At 42.7% G+C, this 19697-nt stretch overlaps 2 protein-coding genes across 3 annotated transcripts; one reads left to right on the top strand and one right to left on the bottom strand.

Moving 5' to 3' along the window:
• Positions 1–3932: 3932 nt before the first annotated feature.
• Positions 3933–5360, bottom strand: LOC116265914 (uncharacterized). Its single transcript, XM_031646912.2, has one exon. The coding sequence runs from the start codon at positions 5055–5057 to the stop codon at positions 4704–4706; it is 354 nt and encodes a 117-aa protein (XP_031502772.1). The 5' UTR covers positions 5058–5360; the 3' UTR covers positions 3933–4703.
• Positions 5361–17227: 11867 nt separating this feature from the next.
• Positions 17228–19241, top strand: LOC116265301 (glycine-rich cell wall structural protein-like). 2 transcript variants are annotated; one of them, XM_050080961.1, is made up of 2 exons: positions 17228–17730; positions 17767–19241. In XM_050080961.1, exons 1-2 carry the CDS (start codon positions 17238–17240, stop codon positions 19074–19076), a joined length of 1803 nt encoding a protein of 600 aa, XP_049936918.1. In that variant the 5' UTR covers positions 17228–17237; the 3' UTR covers positions 19077–19241. The 2 variants fall into 2 exon arrangements, with proteins under 2 accessions (XP_049936918.1, XP_049936917.1); XM_050080960.1 differs by having other exon boundaries at positions 17228–19241.
• Positions 19242–19697: the final 456 nt, after the last annotated feature.

Consider the following 19697-nt stretch of genomic DNA (forward strand, 5'->3'; position numbering starts at 1 on the left):
GCCATGTTTTAGATGAACGGCATTCGAGTACCGTAAATGGGGTTTCACTCTCAACGGTCCACAATAAACGCTCTACAAACCGTTAAGTTGCGTATCAACGGTTCTCAATACATACATGTTATCCATTAACGGTGGTCGGGGTGCTCCAAGCTATTGGTTACCTTTGGCCTAATCTGTGATCCCAACAGCTGGACCTTGAGCATCAACGGTCTTGTGGCATGGACAGAATCTTTCCACTGGGAAACAGTGGGTTGCTGGAGATGGCAACGATGAGTTGCTACGCTAAATTATGTTTCAGGGCGTTCATGAGTAGAAGGTAGGACCCGAGAGGCCGGCATGAACATTGTATTTCGATCTACAAGGGATGTGCTGGAAACATGCAATCAACGAAGGCATGTCAATCTTGAAAATCTTATATTGGATGGAAGGGCGAGCAACCAAAAGGTAGGTAGAGTTCATCTCTATTTTCCTAAAAAACCACGAAATTTTGGTTATTCATCAACTAGTGATCTGTTGCTCGTTCGATCATTAATTCAGAAAGAGAGCGTAGGGGCGTGGAAACTGCCTACGGTATGAATGGACGGGGAGTTTACATCTTCGTCAAACCCAAAATCAAGCATCTGGGGCCAGCCTTTCTTCATTATGAGAGCTGATCATGACCCATTGTGAGGGCCAAGAAACAAATGTTGCATTTCTTTAATCAGAATAAAAGCGTCATCTTCGTAATCTTAAAGTATATCAAGGCAGCAAATGACATACGACATGAATAACAATATGTTATCTCCATTGCCGCCGTCATAATGCTCTTCATCAACGAAGGCATTGTCCGAGTTAGCTGAGTCTCCTTTTTCATCAGTCATAGCGACTGTATCCTTGAAGGGTTTTGGACTAGGCCCGACCTGTCTCAACCCCATCGTCACATGAGCTTTAGTCGAGTCCAGAAAAAACTTGGACGGAAGTTGGATTTTATAGTCACGGCACTGGGAACGCAACCTGACCCAACCTCTAGCAAATATAGCACGACTGATTTGAACTTCTTACATTTTTTATGTTAACTAACGTCAAAAGTATACAAGAAAATTTTGATAAGACGAGAAAAATAAGAAGATTTTTTTTATTATTTGACTTCTCACAAAAATTATGCTATCATAAAACTAATATGTAAACAAATTTATTTGGAGTCTGCACATTCTGCATTTATTTGGCTTAAACAAATTTATCGGGCGAGGGTCTGCGGATGACCTCTTAACTTTGGAACCCAAGTCCGGCTACCGGTCCGGGTCAAACAACCGGGGAGGGAAGGGAAGAGCCCGGCAAGAGGGATGACGGGCCGAACGAGTAGGTGGTTTGTCGGCTTGGCTTGGCTCGACTAGCGACGCGCCACCTCATTGGCGAGGAAACGGAGGAGAGGTGCCCACAACCAAGACAAAAGAATATAAAAGAAGTATAAACAAACGAAACCCTCAAGAAAAATAATAGTAAACAATTCCGAAGAATATCTTGGCAGGGAAGAGACCGGAATATCCGGTCGCGGCCTGAAGAATCCGGCGAAGCGTGGCCGAAAGGGGACCCCGAAGGACGGAAACGAGCAAAAGAATGGCATTTCACCAGAGAGAGAACTGCTGGTTAACGCTCCTGCGAGTAACTAGTGCCCCACTGCTTTGAAGGAATAACGGAACTGCCACGCCAACGGCCAATCTAACCCAAAGTTGCCAAGGTCGGTAATCCAGCCATTTTTTTTTTAGGTGGGGGAATCGGGTCTGGTTAGACTGAAGTATCCGTGAGCATAAACCGGCAGAACTTGGGCTTGACATGGCCGGCGACCGAGTAGCACGACGATCCGATTTAAAGTAAATCGGCTCCCAAAGATCTCTTCATGCACATCAAATGCCTATTCATTCATTTAAGTTGACCTCAGTCCTTCCATCTTGATTTGTCTTCAAATGCACTTCTTGGTCCCTATTCTTTTGTTAAATCGTGACCCTAATTGCTCTCCATGGGATTTTAGTTCATTGATCAGGTAGATGACCACTCTTAGGGCAGACGAAATGAAGACTAATTACTTTGGGCCCAGCTCCACCTACCAACATATCCACCGATTGAGCAAGAGGAAAGCAGTCCGAAGGCACACTCATTTCTCTTATTTTCAAGGTTTTAGGCCGTAGTGACATTAGCCATGACAACAATGCATCTTTTAATTCAAACACCACTTAGACCGGACCGGAGAGACATAGAACTAGAGACCTACTATCTATGACTTTTAAAAGAAACCTCCACATATATATTACAAACCTTGTAACTTGTAACTGTACTTTATATATATATATATATATATATATAGGGAAGGAGAGATGAAAGGAAAAAAGAAGGACAAAAAACTTAGCTTTCATAATGATACTCTTAATCACAAACTCAATATTCTTGACATTATCAAGATAACACCCTCTAATATCACTCAATCCAATCCGTTGCGCTGCCCATAAAACCGGATCCTATTAATGTTCAAAAGAATTTATTTGGCACGTACCTAGTCAGCATGAAATATCTGACCCCATGTGTCGACCAATTATAATAGCGGCCTTTATGAGCCGGAAGAGGACCGACCATTTAATCGGGTCGACGACTAGTCCCTCTTCATTGGAAACACAGCCGCTCGGTCGCTCACCACGTGCTCGTGGAAACCTGCCCGTCTGAGTTGTGTTCCTATAAATGAGGAGAAAGAGAATTCGGTTGCGCGACCTGAACAGTGAACTCCTACCAGTTCCCGGCGTTTTTTCCGTTTAAAGTTTCCATTTGTGAGCCTTTAATGGAATGTACAACATGCCAGTATGCCGCCCCTTTGCCCAAGTCTCCACATTACGCATTTAAGATAATTCGATATGAGCAGCAGCCCTAAAGGTAAGACAATGTAAAGGATGCCAGGTTGAAGACTCTGAATCAAGTTTAGATCTTGGGATCTTTTATTGCTGTTTTCGTATTTCTGATAGTAGGAGCTTATTCTCGATTAAAAAAAAGTGTCTACGAACAAATATAACACGTTACTTTGTCTAATGCCGGTTATTCAACCAATGCAATCACTCCATACCCAACAGTGTCGACCAGATATCTTTGTCATATCATGCCAATGTTTACAAAATTTTATTTCAATAGCATGAGAACATCTCCTGCGCATGATCTGGCAGAGTTCAGCCAAATCCAAGCTTGTCGGTAGGATTAAAAAAAGACGCAAAAATCAAAATGAAACTTATCACCTCATATATATAATGTATGCAATAGTTAAAATGAGACTTATCACCTCATATATATAATTCATGCAATAGTTATGTCACTTTTGAATGATGAGAAAAGCCATGATGGCTTCTCAAACTTTTTTCTGTTTGCAGAATGAAAAAGAAGAACTTGAAAGCAATTTATATTTCTTCAAAGAATAGCTTATATTCACGAAAGGTTCACTCACACACAACCCAACAACATAAAACGATGGACGGAAAATAGTAAATGGTATATCTAAGGGAAAGCGTATAACTCAGCTCCATGGCGTTTGATTAGTTAATGTGAAAAACAAGTCCCTTATATTCTTTTTGAAGCAAAAGAACACGGCCATCGGAAACATCAGCTACCTCTAACAACCAGACAGGAAATAGAGAGAGAGACGCCAACATGTTGAAATGAAGCTTTCCATGTGACCATGCTGGCGCTTCCTCGTCCCTTGGCTTCCTGTTCCTGGTGCTCACATGCACGAAGCCAGAAAACACGCAGCCCCACCCACATGCGCAATCCTCGACACGTTTTCTTTTCCCCTATCATATGCTATTACGCTCCCATGCATATCAGCACGCTCACGTGAGAGGTTGCCCATCCGTCCTCCTTTCTTCCTCTTCATCTACTTTTGAAAGTAAATAGTAAACATAGTACCATGTTAACAGTCACTAGTTTATATATATATATATATACATAATCGCCTAACATCAATGCGACAATCATTACGCGAACAACAAATTTTATGAGAATGATCAGTCTCAGCATTCAACACGACCAACTGGATTATTGCTAGAAATATTCACGTTATAATAAAAGAAACCAATGTAAGCATTCAGTCGAATCCATAAAAACATGCGTCCTTTCTCAATGTACAAAAAGAAAGAGTAATTGTACGAATCCCGTGCGCTAGAAAGAGGATTCACTACAACCATCTTCGCTCCGGCGACTCTATCTTGCTCGACCAGCTTCCAAAGACACGTGAATGTCGGACAAAGTAAGCTCGGTAGTCCACGATGGCACACAAATCATTACATGAGAGAGTCCCCCCTAACATCGAGCGCCCCGCCATGACCGAGACTTAGCCGGCCAAGGAAGCCCATCTCTTCCACCTGCGAACCTGCAGAAGCACAGTTCCCGGAGAGGAAACCAAAGGCTGTAGCTACTCGCGTGTCCAGCAGAGCTACCCACCTGTTCCTATTCGACAGGAGCCGAGTCTTCCCTCCGCAGGCAGAAGCCAAGCCATTTAGAGGCAACTATCCTCCGTGACGATCTGCATTCTCCAGCACCATCATCATCAGCACGAATGTCCATCATCGTTATCAATCAGAGCATCCAAAATGGGGAAGGAACAGTAACCCACATCATCGATCAGAGCATCACCATGACCTCGATCCATCGCGCCGTTGAGTTCCGCGGTTGGGTCCCGCGGCCACGTCGACGTCCTACGTGTCGCAGCCGACCCACCTGGCAAGCTGAGTCGGATTCACGATCCCCGGGAGGTGGACGCCGTCGTTCTTGAGAAGGCAGGAGAGGTCAACGTAGGCCTCGCGGGAATGCGGCTGCTGGGCTGTCGGCGCCGTCTCGGCTTCCTTCTTGGGGAACCTGCGGCCGAGGAGGGTGCCGCGGCTTAGGAACTCGTGGGCCATGTAACACGCGAGGAGGTAGTTGGTCGGCGTCGGCGTCGGCTTCAGCTCGGCGTGGCTCGTGGACGGCCTCCTTGACGCCCCGGCGTCAACCCCGTCCTTCAACCTCCTCCTCTTTGACGCCCTCTCGTCCACGTGGTTGCTGCTGGACATCGTACCGGTAATCAAGCGACACGTCAGCAGCGCAATTTGCCCCGTCCAGACGAAGACGAAGAAAATAAGAGGAATCTCAAGAGACGATAAAAATTGGAAAAAAAAAAAAAAAACCAGAGGCAGGTAACAAAAGTAGGTGATTGTCAAGGGTACGTGGATCAGGCGATAGATATCAAGATTCCCGGCGAGATTTGCCGGAAAACGGCAACATATCTGCCGGAAAACACGTCTCCGACGGTGCGCAAATGAGCAACCCAAAAGCGAGAAGGGAACAGAAAGAAGAGAGAGAGAGAAAAGAAAGAAGGGGGAAGTGGAAGAGGGGGCGGGCGCGTGTATATATAGAAGAATTACGTAAAGAAAGCCCCCTGAGTTTCCATAAATATCGAGATTGCCATTAGGGCACAATGTGGCAGATTACTGAAACTCTCCCCAGGATTTCTGAAAAGACGTGAGCGGGTGCCTCCGTGGACGACGGGAAATGCTTCCCCTCGCGGGTCCAAACGGACCGGGTTCGGATATCCAACTTCGGACACGACAAACGTCGATCTCGAATAGCATCGTGCTTGTAAGATCCGTATTTGGATTTTGATTTGAATCCGAACTTTTTCTTGGCTCCCTATATATTGGTGGTACCTACCATGAAAAGTTTGGACTTTGGATCCGAAGTTTGATATCGTTCCGAGTTCAAGTCGGCGGTTTGGATCGATACTTGAAATCCAGTCGCTCACTTTGCAGGGTGGAGCCACTTTAAACAATTGACCAAAGACTTGCTTATATTACACTGCAGACTTATTTATTGCTCAAGATGGACGTCCGATTGGCTTGACCTGGTCTGTTCCTGCTCTTCAACCGCCAACTTGGTCAAAACCATATAGCTACAAAGAAACTTACTTCAAGAGCTCTCTTGAAGAAAAAATCACAAAAACTTCTAATTTATTGAATGGATCGGGGTCAATGATCCTCTTTCTCTCTCTAAAGGGCCTAGTACTATAGCTGGTCGGGTTGGTAGGTAAGTAAAGGGCATGTCATCAGTTCAAATCTCATGGTGGTTAGGTTTGTCGGGGTAAGTCGGTTCTCTCTCTCTCTCTTTCTCTCTTTTATTGGAGTGAAAACTAGAAAGGTGTTCTTGAATCTAAGAGCTTCCACTTGCTCAAGTCATATCACCAACAGAAATTGAGAATAACATTGCCTATCATGCCAACCCAATGCATATAATAAATTAACTTGCTCAATTTCTCATGTAGAAATAACTATCTTTTGTTTTTCTGCTGCAAACTTTGAAAGAGACTAAACTTACTCTGTATGGTAATCAACATTAATGATCAACAATAAGTCCAAGTGAAGACATCAATATGCAAGTTGAAGCATAGCGGAGACATCACTTGGTGACGTCCCTCTCATTCACCTGAAATTTCAAGTGACACACAACAATATTTTCTAATCAGCCTAGTACGAAGTACTTACTTTATACAAGCTTAAATTTTCAGGAAACTATATCTCTCTAATCTCCTCAAATAAATGCGTGCATTGCTCAAGAATCCTGAAAAAGACATGAAGATCTAGATGCTATACATAGCACACATGCATGAATACACAAAGATCGACCAACTCAAATCGAATCTTCTATATGATATGCTCCCATTTGCGCATACAGATGTGAGCGAACTCGTATCGTCAAAATCGGCCGATTCAATTCGAATCTCATATATGACGCACACATAGGTACACACACACAAGCAAAACTCATACAAACACACCAATGCTGTCAAAATTAGTCTATTCAAATCGAATCTACAAAAACTTGATTCAATTTGGTGGTCAATTCAAGGGTGCCATATGTCAACTTTACCCATTATTTTTAAAATTTCTGTAATTTTTCTTATCGTTTTATAAAGTAAACTTTTAATATTTTTAGCCCAGCAATGTGCAAGCGATTCAATTGAATAGACAAATCAGTTGATTCATAAAATTGGTTGAGGATGACATTGAGGTGCATCCACATTGTTCCTGGCCGAGCGGGGGAGATCTACCGACCACTTAGATGATAGTCAAAGCTTCTACCCGACCCATTGTCTCCTTAATCTATAGGGTCTGCTTTCAGTGTCTCGGGGTGTCGCTCCATTGTGTTTCAACTTGCATATGGGTGATCCGCCTTTTGAGATTCATTCTCTTGACACTCGAAATAGAAATTGACTGCCTACTAGCCCTACCTCAAAAAGATGCATTTTAACTTGCACTTTATATTTATATCATCCTGCAAGCCTAAAAAGTATGTGATCTATATTGTAACTGCCCACTTACATATATACGGTCGTCAATAAGTTGGCTGGTTCAACATTTCAACTGAATGATCAGATCTTGCTAAGTTCACATTTTCAAATGAGCGGAAAATGAAGAAACATAATACTATTACATCGCTCTATGCATGGGTGGATCAAGAATTTTTTTCAGCAGCGAGCCAAACAATCCAACGAACTTATCCGGATAGAGCCAAAGTAAATCTGAATCCAAAAAATACATTAAGTAATTAAAAATTTTCAATTTTTTAATGTAATTTTTTTTTTCAATTAGCTGGGGTGGGGCCATGCCCTAGGCGGCCCCCCCTCCCTCCTACCCTGGCTCTATGAATAGACCAAAATTTTCATCTATTCAATTTTAGAACCAATTTTATATCTATTTGATTTAAACGACGGATTTAAAAAATGACAGCCGATCTGAGTCGTAATGTGTCCGATAGTCAAAAGAGCCATTAGCTTGGCAGTAATGGGTGGTCGCTAGCAAGGGACCCAGTCAAGGTTGGATCCTGATGGAAGAATCCGCACTGATCAGAAACAATGAGTTTCTGACAAATAAACCCGAACAAATTTCACCGTGCATCTACCAGCCAAGAAGTCAGGGGCACACCCAACAATCACATTTGTCCCCACGCAAGGGTCCCATATTCATTCAATATGCAAGGTCTGTCGTAGGACCATGTTCACCAAAAAAAAATTGTTTGAATTTCTATAAAATTTAAAGATGAGACTTACAGTTCGTTTTCTGCAAGCAATTGAAAACTTTAATTTTCATAGGTGTTATTGAGCTTGAAAAAGTCGTTAGCTTATTATATCACAAGTGTTAAAAGGCATTGAATTTGAATCAGATGTACTCTTTACCGTATTTAATTTATCGGATGTTCACATATTCAAATTCAAATATGAATGAATGAAGAAAAAGTATACATGATATCTGAATTTGATTTTGAAATTCATAATGCAAATCGGATCCGAATCTGACTTTTATTTTGATGTTTGAATCAGAACATTTTAAATACACAACAGGATACAAACTGCATTATGATAAACTAAACTGATAACAAACTTTCAAAATCAATAGATATTGGATGTAGGAGATTTATTTGGAACTAAATCTAAACACGAATCCGAATATGATCGGTTGTCATTTTCTAAATTCGATTCCAATTCCAATTGTTAATTTTTTTTTTACATATCCAAATATTTTGAAGCATTTTGGTCTGATATATTATCCAAATCTGATCTATTGACATCCTTATTTTTTATATTTTTTATAGGAAGCGGGCTGCGTTAAAAGGATCTCTGTCCCATATCTATTGAAAATCTAAAAGAAATAGTTGGTGTAACCGGTTGGAAAATCCTACATAAAAGGAAGATCTAAATGAGAAAAAAAATGAAATTTGCAAAAGCAAAATTCCATTTGGTGTCCTTCAATCGTGTCCTGTGACGCCAACCTGTTTAAATGGATAAGTGAAAGATGATCCGCTGATCCACGATCCGAAAGTGCACTTTTGGGACATGAAGACAGCCTGGCTCCACAGCACAGTTTCGGACATCAGCCCCGCCACCAACTTCAAATAAAATAGAGGAAAGTTGTGGAGCCCCTAGATCTGGAGCGACCAAGCTGCCGGAGATAGGGGTTAGTCGGGCCGGGCCGAGCCGAGCCGGGCTTGGTCGGGCTAGATCGCGAACGGGTGAGCACCAACATTGAGCAGATCATTAATCTGAAACCCCAATCTTGGATCCGATCTGATCAGATTGTGAGAAACACGTTACAAAATGGTGTTTGGCATGTAACGAAGTTCAAGCTTGGATCTAAATCCGGAGAGCCAGCCAATGCTCTATTTCAGATCACGGCTCTAATTCTGGTACAGTTTCCGGATAAAAATCCAAACCAGATTGATTCGAACCGGGGAGAAGCCTATTCTTGTCTTTTCGAGAAGCTTTAGTGACCATTCTCGTAATCTACCAGGGTCAGCCTCACGCCCTAGTGGCACCATCGTTATTTTCCTCACTTCTCAGGGTGTTCTCCCAGAATCATCTCTATATAAACCTCGGCACCCTCCTCTTCCGCCCGTTCGATTGCTCTCTCTCTCTGTCTTGACGCCGTGGGTGTGTTTTTCCGGCCGTCGGCGTTTTCGCTTCGTCGGAATATCCGCCGGCGGATCGGCGTTTTTCTTCTCGGCTATTTTATCCTCTCTCCTTTCTTTTCTCCGCTCTTTCTTTGTCGTGTTCTCCTTCATTTTCGTTTTAACGGCGACTGTATTGCTGACCTGTCGCGCCTCCAGCGGTAAAATGCCAAGTGACGGCCACGTGGAGTCGGGTGCGTCAAGGAAGAGAAAATTGACGGACGGAATCGACGCCCCGGCGTCGCGGAGGAGGACGTCGCGGAGCCAAGCCGCGCCGGAGCCGAAACCGACCAACCACCTGCTAGCTTGCTACCTGGCCCACGAGTTCCTCACCCGCGGCACGCTCCTCGGCAGCAGCTTCCGCCGTCCCGAAGTCGAGCCGACGGCGAAAGCCGAGCAGCCGCACCCCCGCCAGGCTTACGCCGACGTCGCGTGCCTCCTCAAGGGCGACGGCGTCCACCTCCCGGGGATCGTGAACCCGAGTCAGCTCGCCAGATGGGTCGGTATCGATACGTAGGACGCCGTCGTGTCTCGGCCAGACCTTTCCAGCTCTGGCTAATCCCGGCCGTGGATGATGGTGGTAATAATGATGATGATGATAAGGAGATGCTCTTGTCGATTATGTTTCTACCAGTTGCTGATCATGGATGTCGAGATGATGATGGATGGTAACGATGACGATGTCATCATGTCACAGTGTTTGTGATGATGGCTGGGAAAGTGGTTCACCTCAGAGGATCAGAGCGGCTGCCAACTTCATATCAGTTGGGTCCCTTTTCTCCATCGGCTCGACCGATTCCTAGCTCTCTTGTTGTACGTGGGACGGTGAGAGTCTTCTACGGAAACGGGCTTGCACTGAGCTGGCTGCCGAGCATGGCTCTGCTTCTGGATGGGGGTTTCTGGCCTGCTCTGTCCGACTTGCGGGAGCGACTCCTGGTTCGGAAGAGCTCCGGCGAAATTCTTGGTGGGCTCAGCAGTTCAACGGAATGAATGTTTCTTCACGAGCTATCGATTTCTGTACGATTTTCTCTCTGTAAATTTTTAGTACGGCTGCATGGCCTCACGTGTTCTTCCCTGGGTCGTCACGCGGAGGCCCATGCTTTTATGAACACCACTATACCAGTAAATTGGTTTCTATTTTTTTCTTAGTTATCAACTTGACGTGATTTCTGTAACAAATCTCGCTGTCACAGTGATGGAGCTCGACAAGATTTCTTTATTTTCTCCTCCTCCTCCTCTCTCTCTCGGCCCTGAGAATTGAGATAGAATATATGGGTAACGATCAGGAACTAAATGGACGAAGCATTCCCGGATGCCGCTTGGAGTTAGTTTATAATCGAATGTAGTATAAGAACAGATAGATGGTAAAACATCATTAGAACCAGTTAAATGAGAGCTTCAGCGGGAAAGATCACCAATCAGATGAGCGGTCAATGTCAAATGAAAGCTAAGGGACAAGACTAGCAATACTAGCTTTGAAGAAAATGTTCTTAGAACTGAGACCAGGTGGCTTTGGTTCGAACCCCCAAGGCAACACTGACCACTTACTTTGTCCTAGTATTGTTAATGTTGGTGCACATTGGTCCGTATCCGCCGATATGCATAGTACCAATCGCTCCAAAACAGGACGAAAGGAGACCCAAACGAGGCCTATTTTTTTTTGGGGGAATGTCGATAGTTTTTATAGTTATGTTCAAAATTAAAGGATAATAATAATAGTAATAGTAATATTAATCATAACAGCAGCAAAATCAGAGCTTCTCAGTTACTCTTTTGGAAAGTAAGCCGGGCTTGGTCTCCTCTCATAGTCTTTCCTACTTTACGTCCTTTTTTTTTTTTAATTCCGATCCGGTAGTCTTTTTTTTTTTTTTAATCTTCTTTTGGAGAATTAGTGATTATTGAAAGCAGAGTTTTTGGCTATTTCTTTAGTCTCCTTTCCATGCTATCTTTGGTCGAAAAATTTTAGTAGTCTTTCACTTTTTTCACAACTTTTGAAGGTATAATCATATGGGTGTGATCTGTATAATTTGTTGAGCGACGATCTCCTTTTTAGTTGCCAAATTAATCAAGAAAAGTATAGACGTCTTTTTTAATGATCCAAAATCAGTAGTTGAAAATGTGCCTGATTGTATGTCTTAACAAGCATAGCGTAGTTGGTCCGTCATAATTTTTACCTCATACTCCTGTAAAAAAAAAAAAAGAGTAGTAAACAAAAATACAAATAAGGGGTTCAACTATGAGACTGAAAGAGTTTGTAATAAAATGACCCAACTTTCTCTGTTCCTGCTCTAGTAACCAACGGCAGCATGTGTAGCTGGTCACGCTGGCGGGCAGGTGAGAGTCTAGTCGTCAATTTGATTCTCATAAGCACTACTCTTCTAACCAGTAAAAAGGTGGTAGGCGATACTCTAGAGTTAAAGAAAGGAACCATAAATTCAGCTAAGTCCCGACACAACTCTACTTTCACTCAAGCTGTTGGTGTCCTCCCACTCATCCGAAACAGCACCCGATTTCGGAGCATGTTGAGCTCTCCGACATAACTATTTGTGGTTTTTATAAGGAAAACAGAAGCATATATATGTTACGTTACTTGGTCTTGATCCATCTTTTGCTTATAGGTTCTTCTCATCCTAAACACCTTCATGTAATTGCACGACTTGGAATGGAAGATCTCAACCAGAATAGAGGCGATAAACATATTTACTTTGTTGAACATGTTTTTCACTGAGCGAATGATGTCTAAATATCAAATCGGGTACGCTAGAAATTGACAAAAATCGGATTGAAAACCACTTGTTGAGCATAAACAAACAAACAAACAAGATTTTACAAGCCAAATATATTGGACGGTCGATTTTTAATCCTTATCAAATCAGATGTGCGGATGAAAACACATGGTTAGAACTACCTCTTGTCATAAAACGAACGAACGGTGGAGCTGATTCTCATCAGCCTCACGACAGATCATTTTGTCAAGTAAGTTCCCAACCTTTTTCTTTATTCTTCTCATTTTCCCGACTTTTTTCTTTCTTTTTTCTCGTTATCTGGAGAATTCCATAAGTTTAATCAACATGACATCTCTTATTTCCACTTCCTATTAGACATTAGTTATATTTGACATTTATCTTACTTGAGTGAGACCAGTGTGACTAAATGTCTTGAAATCAAACGAGCCAAATTCTTCAATGGGTTACCATGTTAAAGGCCAAAATGAGAACAAAAAGGTTGATCGACCATTCGAATTCAATCCAATCCAAATCTAAATTTTGAATCGAATCCGGCCGATTTTCAAACTGTAAGAGCATTGATTGTAAAATGTTTATTTAAAATTGAACTGATCCAAATCTAACTGAATATTTATACATATCAGAATCTGAATCCGATCTGATTTCTTAATCAGATTTTTTTTTTTTCGTTTCCAATTTTTGGAACAATTCGGTCGAATAGCTGATGCAAATCAGACATTTTGACATCAACTCAGGCTTAGTATTTGGAACTGAACGCAAGACCTGCAAGGATATCGGCGACACAACAACTACGATGCAAATCAGATATTTTAACATCAACTCATTTTCCCTTTTTTTTATTGCCTCCCCACGGCAGCGACCTCTATTGGGGAATTTTAACAAACATTTTGATTGCGGACTCCAATCGTGTTGGATAGCGTATGTATGAACTTCGTATATGGAGAAACTGAGATCTCATTCAAATGTGATCTTTCTTAATAGTTATTATAAAACGAATTTAGTCCACTACCCATGAAATTTTTATTTGCTCCCAACGTAAGCCTGTATTTGGATTTCTTCGACTCATTTTTTTGTTGAAACTTTTATGGAAAATGCACCTAATTGATAATAAAAAGCACACTTAACTTATATATATATATATATATATATATGTATATATATATATATGATTGAAAAAGCAGAATCGATGCCTGAGTTTTTGGACAATGCAATTTCGGCTCGATACTGCATCTTATCCCATAAGACCCAAAAGAATACCACTCATGAGTATCAAACTGACCACCCATGCTATGCCCCTCGAACAGTTTTTACAAAGAAGTGAACTCAACCTTGCTAGTGCAAGGCCAATGAGACGCTTCAAGCAAGAGAATTGCAGGGTTGAGATTCGATTCAAGTTGAAGTTAATGGGTAACCTTTAGGATAAGAAATTGAAAAAAGTGTAGCTAAAGTTTATCCAGTGCCGCAACCACATGCAGTGCTCACACCAAACCCTAGTTAGTGACTTAAGTGCTTCTCGGCCAAAAAAATCTTAGCTCTGCCACCGCTTGTTGGTGAGTCAAACGGATGAGTTGTAAACTGCACAGCCCGTCTTGCTGAAGCAAATTATGAGGGTAGAGAACCGGTGAAATAATTCATGCAAAACAAGCTAAAGCTAAGGCTTATGAGGTTACATTGAATGCTCACATGGAGTTCTAGCTGCACTGCCAAATTAACATATCCCTTCCAGCTTCCCCATGCGGAACAACAACGTTCCTTCAAGCACTCAATTCGCTTTAAATGAATGCCAGCAAATAGAACATAAGAAAATGAAGGACAACTTCATATATATAATGATTATATTCCATAAAAGTTGTGCTACAATCTGCGGTTGCAGAGAGAGGTTCTCTCTCATTTTCCTTCTGTGAAGCTTTCAAAAATTAAAGACCAGTTTTGAATTCTGCCAAGAAAATATTCTCTTTTGTTGAGGAAATTTTGCTTCTTCCGTTGAGTGAAACAAACGTCAAGAGACCTAATGACCCATTTTATGCGTGACTCTGTGTAGATCATTCATAAATTCCTCTGCAACTAAGCTGTCCTGGCAAAGCAGCAGCTGCTGGAACTTGTAGCGCTTCCCAAGTTATAAGTTCAGTGCCTCATCTTATGCAGTGTGGGGAACCCTAGGCAAAATTTCATTACACCTCCCCTACCATTATTCTTATGACACTTCATTACCTAAAGCCTCGTAACAGGACTATAGGTCCAATATCATTTTGATTTCGGGGATGTACTAACATATCAGTTTGCACATATCAATACAACGGTGCTAAAGCTACCAAGAATATATTTATCTCTGTAGTCGAGGTTACAATCTAATATGCGCCATACCAATACCAATATAGTTAATGATTAAAATATCTTTAGTTTACGTTAAAAAAACTTTTTGTAAAGACAAAAATATAAATAAAAAAATAAAAAAACTGTTGAAAGCATTTCTTTTTAACAAATTACCAAAATGTTCTTCCTTTTTTAAGTGCATACTATGCACACGGCACAAGCAACTTTCTCTCCCCAGTCAGTCCATAAACTCAACCCTAATAGCAACTCAGATCTGCATTTTTGTAGGTTTTCCAATGCCATTCCGAGAGCGGCAATGCGTGGTTCCCCCACAAAAAGCAAGAAGAATGTCATCCTCGATAATATCAAACAAAATGCTTTCAAGTCACACATATGTCAAGCTTTTCTATTTTCTGTTCTTTAATTTGAGGAAACTTTCAAGAGAATTATATAGACATACACAACTCACATTAAATAGGTTAAAATAAAAGAAAACAGAAAAAAATGAGACAGTAATTGGCTTCTTCTAATTCATGAGTGCCTTTAAATCCTGATGACATTTTATTTCCATCATTTAAGCCGTTATTAAAATCCTTTAAGATACAATGAATCATATTTAATCCACACATCAACATCCAGATTGCAAAATGAAAGAAGCGAAGAGGACTCGATCAAGCTTACATGGAACCCGTCGGCATGACGTGTAGGTAGGTTTATTGCTGTCATAAGAAATAAAGGCAGGTAGTAGATTTATTACTGCCATAAACAAAGGCCTCTAATAATATATGCTAATCTTGTAGACAATGCAAATGATGGCAAAGACAGTTAGCTTAGTTCAGATTTGGCCAAGAGCAGAGGCGGAGCTAAGACTTTTTTGTTGTGGGGTTGAATTATAGTTTCAAAATTTTTGATTTTTTTAAAGAAGGAGGCCAAGGCCCCTGACCCCCAACCATTATGTACACCATCATAAACTAATAAATTAACTTTGGAGTAATAAATCTGATTACTAATTATATTGAGAGTCAATATTCTCTCTTGGTATTTTGAGGGGATGGGTAAAGGGTGAGGTTTTCCGTCCTAAGTCTTATTGTTAGACGGTAGAATAAAATACTTCTTCTACTCACCCAGCTGAATTTAAATTTAAATAAAAAATTTCTTACTAGCATAGGAAAAACATATGACCCCATTAATTACATGTAAAGGTTAGATCTTGTAAGTCAATCTAAATTTGATTTGAAAAAAAAATCCAAATCTAAGTTCAAATCCCCAAATCAATTAAGTAGCATCTGATTCAGCCAAATTTGGTGAAGGCTGAATCTGAACCCATACCCAAAATATTTACTTTCTAATGTTAGTCTTTAAGATGTAAATTTTAAACATTTGATTGTCTTTAAATTTTGAAATCTAAGGTCCAGTGATGCTCGTCTAGCTGCCCCTGTGAAATGAATTGCCGGCGTATGGGAAGAGCGCAAAATATTCTTCTTTTTTTCTCCTCATTTTAGAAGCACTGCCTTATTTATGAACAATGAGCTGTCCGTTTAAAAAACTGAACATTATTATCTTTCAGTATTTTAAACTATATATGTTAAATATTCTGTGGTATGATGAATAACTCGACCAGTATCGTTCAAGTGAAGAAGAGATAAAAATGTTTCTGAAAGTGTTCCTGTATTCACATAAGATGGTAGATGTCCCTAAATCCAGCTTGCACACAAAAAAGAAGGTCCAGTCAATTCAAATTGGCTGAAGCAAACCGATTTTATTGTAAAAAAACTATTTGAAGAAGATGAGAGGATCCAGATACGAATTTCTCTAAGTAGTAAAAAGTTCATCCAGCGAAAGAATGAAGTCCTTCCGGAAGCAAGAGGAAAGGCTATCCAAGCAAAAAAAATTTCTTGGTCTAAAACATGCTCCACTGAACTCAGTGGAACAGAGCAGCTTAGGAGAGAATCGAACTGAGGCTAAGAAATTTCTTGCTATATGAATGTAAAATATTTAACTGAAAGGTAAGCTTTAGACCTCTCTAGATATCTCTCTGTTCATCTTAATATGCAATCCATGCAATTCTTTAATCTTTAGAAACAGAAAACCACAAGTGCTGCCCACAATAACAACAAATGCTGCGTTCCAGATCCCATAAATACATTGTACATTATTCAGGGACAGCGTAGAAGCAGGATCTACAACTAGATTGGCAATGGATGCGGCTTCTTTCATTAATTATCTCTACCGCGAATGACCGCAGTGTAATCCACCTGTTTGATACTTATCAAGGCCCAGAAAAGGGCTACCATCTTTTCCTTTCCTCTTCAAAACTCATGCTGCAACTATCAATGTTACTAGCGGAACATATATCGGTAAAAGAAAACCTCTGGCAGGATGGTAACGATAAGCTCTGCCCATGTTCTGTGCTTGCTTTACTTCCACCATACCCACATGGAATCCATGAACGGATGCTTCCCTCTTTAACATATACTAAGGAATTTGCAGTTGGAAACTTTTCAAGCAGAAAGGCTTCCTGTGTACCTTTAGATGTTTTAAAGCTGTCTAAGACGAGGTGCGGGCCATATGGGGAGGAGATCATTTATTTCACAACTGTAAGGCGGTGATGCATTAACCACTGATCGCTGTACTCTTATAAAGTGAGCTGAGTAGTAGAGGTTAGCTCATGTGAACGGGAGCAGCAGCAGGTCTCTCATGGCGGGAGAGGTGGTGAGAAAGGTAGGCATTTTGCGGTGGCTGCTGTGCCTCAGCCTTCTTTCGAGTGGCGCTGTGGGGAGAGTGTGGAAGGGCGATGAGCAGTATAAGGATGAGGACTTCTTTTTCTTTGGTAAAGGGGCAGGAATTGGGTTCGGGGAGGGAGTGGGGTTTGGTGGTGGCAAAGGAGGGTTCGTTTTCGGTAAAGGAGGAGGGATTGGAGCAGGGGGAGGAGTTGTAGGAGGCATTGGTGGTGGATTTGGAGGTGGTGCTGGTGCTGGTGGTGGAGTCATTGGAGTGTTTGGTGGGGGTCAAGGTGGCGGATTGGGTGGTGGTGTAGGTGGTGGTGTCGGCGGTGGGCATGGTGGTGGTGTAGGTGGTGTTGGTGGAGGCATTGGTGGAGGTCATGGTGGCGGTGTTGGTGTTGGACATGGTGAGGGTGGAGGCGTTGGCTACGGGCATGGTGGTGGCCCTGGTGGAGGATATGGTGGTGGTGTAGGTGGAGGCCATGGTGGTGGCCCTGGTGGAGGTGTAGGTGGAGGCCATGGTGGTGGCCCTGGTGGAGGATATGGTGGTGGTGTAGGTGGAGGCCATGGTGGTGGCCCTGGTGGAGGATATGGTGGTGGTGTAGGTGGAGGCCATGGTGGTGGCCCTGGTGGAGGATATGGTGGTGGTGTAGGTGGAGGCCATGGTGGTGGCCCTGGTGGAGGATATGGTGGTGGTGTAGGTGGAGGCCATGGTGGTAACCCTCGTGGAGGATATGGTGGTGGTGTAGGTGGAGGCCATGGTGGTAGCCCTGGTGGAGGCATTGGCTACGGGCATGATGGTGGAGGCCATGGTGGTGGAGGTCACGCTGGTGGTGTAAGTGGTGGTATTGGTGGCCTCCATGGTGGTGCTGTTGGAGGCCATGGCCATGGTGGTGGTGGTATTGGGGGAGGCCATGGTGGTAGTGTTGGTGGAGGCCATGGTGGTGGTGGTGGTATTGGGGGAGGCCATGGTGGTAGTGTTGGTGGAGGCCATGGTGGTGGTGTAGGTGGTAGTATTGGTGGAGGGCATGGTAGTGGTGTAGGTGGTATTGTTGGTGGAGTCCATGGAGGTAGTGCAGGAGGTGGCGTTGGTGGAAGTCACGGTGGTGGTGTAGGAGGTGGAATTGGTGGTGGTGCAGGTGGAGGTCACGGTGGCGGTGTAGGAGGTGGAATTGGTGGTGGTGCAGGTGGAGGTCACGGTGGCGGTGTAGGAGGTGGTGAAGGTGGAGGTCACGGTGGCAGTGTAGGAGGTGGAGTTGGTGGTGGTGCAGGTGTTGGCGGAGGCCATGGTGGTGGCGTTGTTGGCGGTGTCGGTGGTGGGGCTGGAGGAGGTGCTGGCGGTGCCATCGGTGGTGGGGTTGGTGGAGGTTTCGGTAAGGGCGGTGTAATTGGTGGAGGTTTTGGCACAGGTGGTGGAATAATTGGTGGTGTGATTGGTGGAATTGGTGGTGGAGTTGGCGGCATAGGTGGTGGCTTCGGCAAAGGAGGAGGACTAGGTGGTGGAATTGGTGGGATAGGTGGTGACATCGGTAATGGTGGAGGACTCGGTGGTGGCGGCTTTGGCAAAGGTGGAGGTTTCGGTGGCGGAATTGGCGGAATAGGTGGTGGCTTTGGCAAAGGTGGAGGATTTGGTGGTGGAATTGGTGGACTTGGTGGACTTGGTGGAGAATTCGGAAATGGTGGAGGATTTGGATTTGCTGGAGGAAAAGGCCTAGGATTTGGTGGCATTGGAGGCATTGGTGGTGGATTTGGCGGACTTGGTGGAGGTGCCGGTGGTGGCATTATCGGAGGCCATGGGATTGTGATTCCCTAGATCGCACGACTCATCTGCATGGCTGCATGGTTCTCCCACGTTTTCTTGCATAGTAAAGAAGTCTCGTCTGCGTTCGTGATTATTCGTGTTCAATTTGCTTAAACTTTCGATGTGAATTTGTTGTGTTTCAATATTGTCTAAATGAACTTTGCTACATTCTATCTCTTTTTCTGTCTCTTTGTTGTGGATTGTAGATATGAGATGGAATTTGAAGAACCATTGTGCCCTTTTTCGTTTCAAAAGAAGTGGCTACCCGGACTCTCCATTAAATTAAAATTCTCTAGCGTGCTTCCTGAGTGCAGTTTCTTTCCCGATTTCACCACGCTTGTTCAAAGTAGTAAATTAGTAATAGCCAATGCTTATTCAGTAATCAATCGTCAGCACTAAAAAGTTCTATGCAATTACAATAAACAGTTATTGAATAAACACTTTCAGTACATTACAAGCCAATCGAAAGTTCCACTTGTCCCCTGCTTTGTAGGTTGAACTTTAGCAACTTACTATTTTCAACGTAAAAAATTCAAGTTCAATAACCAGACTCTAGCTTATAATCCGGCAGAGTTATAACCCAACTGACCTCCCATAGAAAACAAAGCAATCGCAGCTGAATAGCATATGAAT

The sequence above is a fragment of the Nymphaea colorata genome, chromosome 12, assembly GCF_008831285.2.
Source record: "Nymphaea colorata isolate Beijing-Zhang1983 chromosome 12, ASM883128v2, whole genome shotgun sequence".
NCBI lineage: Eukaryota > Viridiplantae > Streptophyta > Magnoliopsida > Nymphaeales > Nymphaeaceae > Nymphaea > Nymphaea colorata.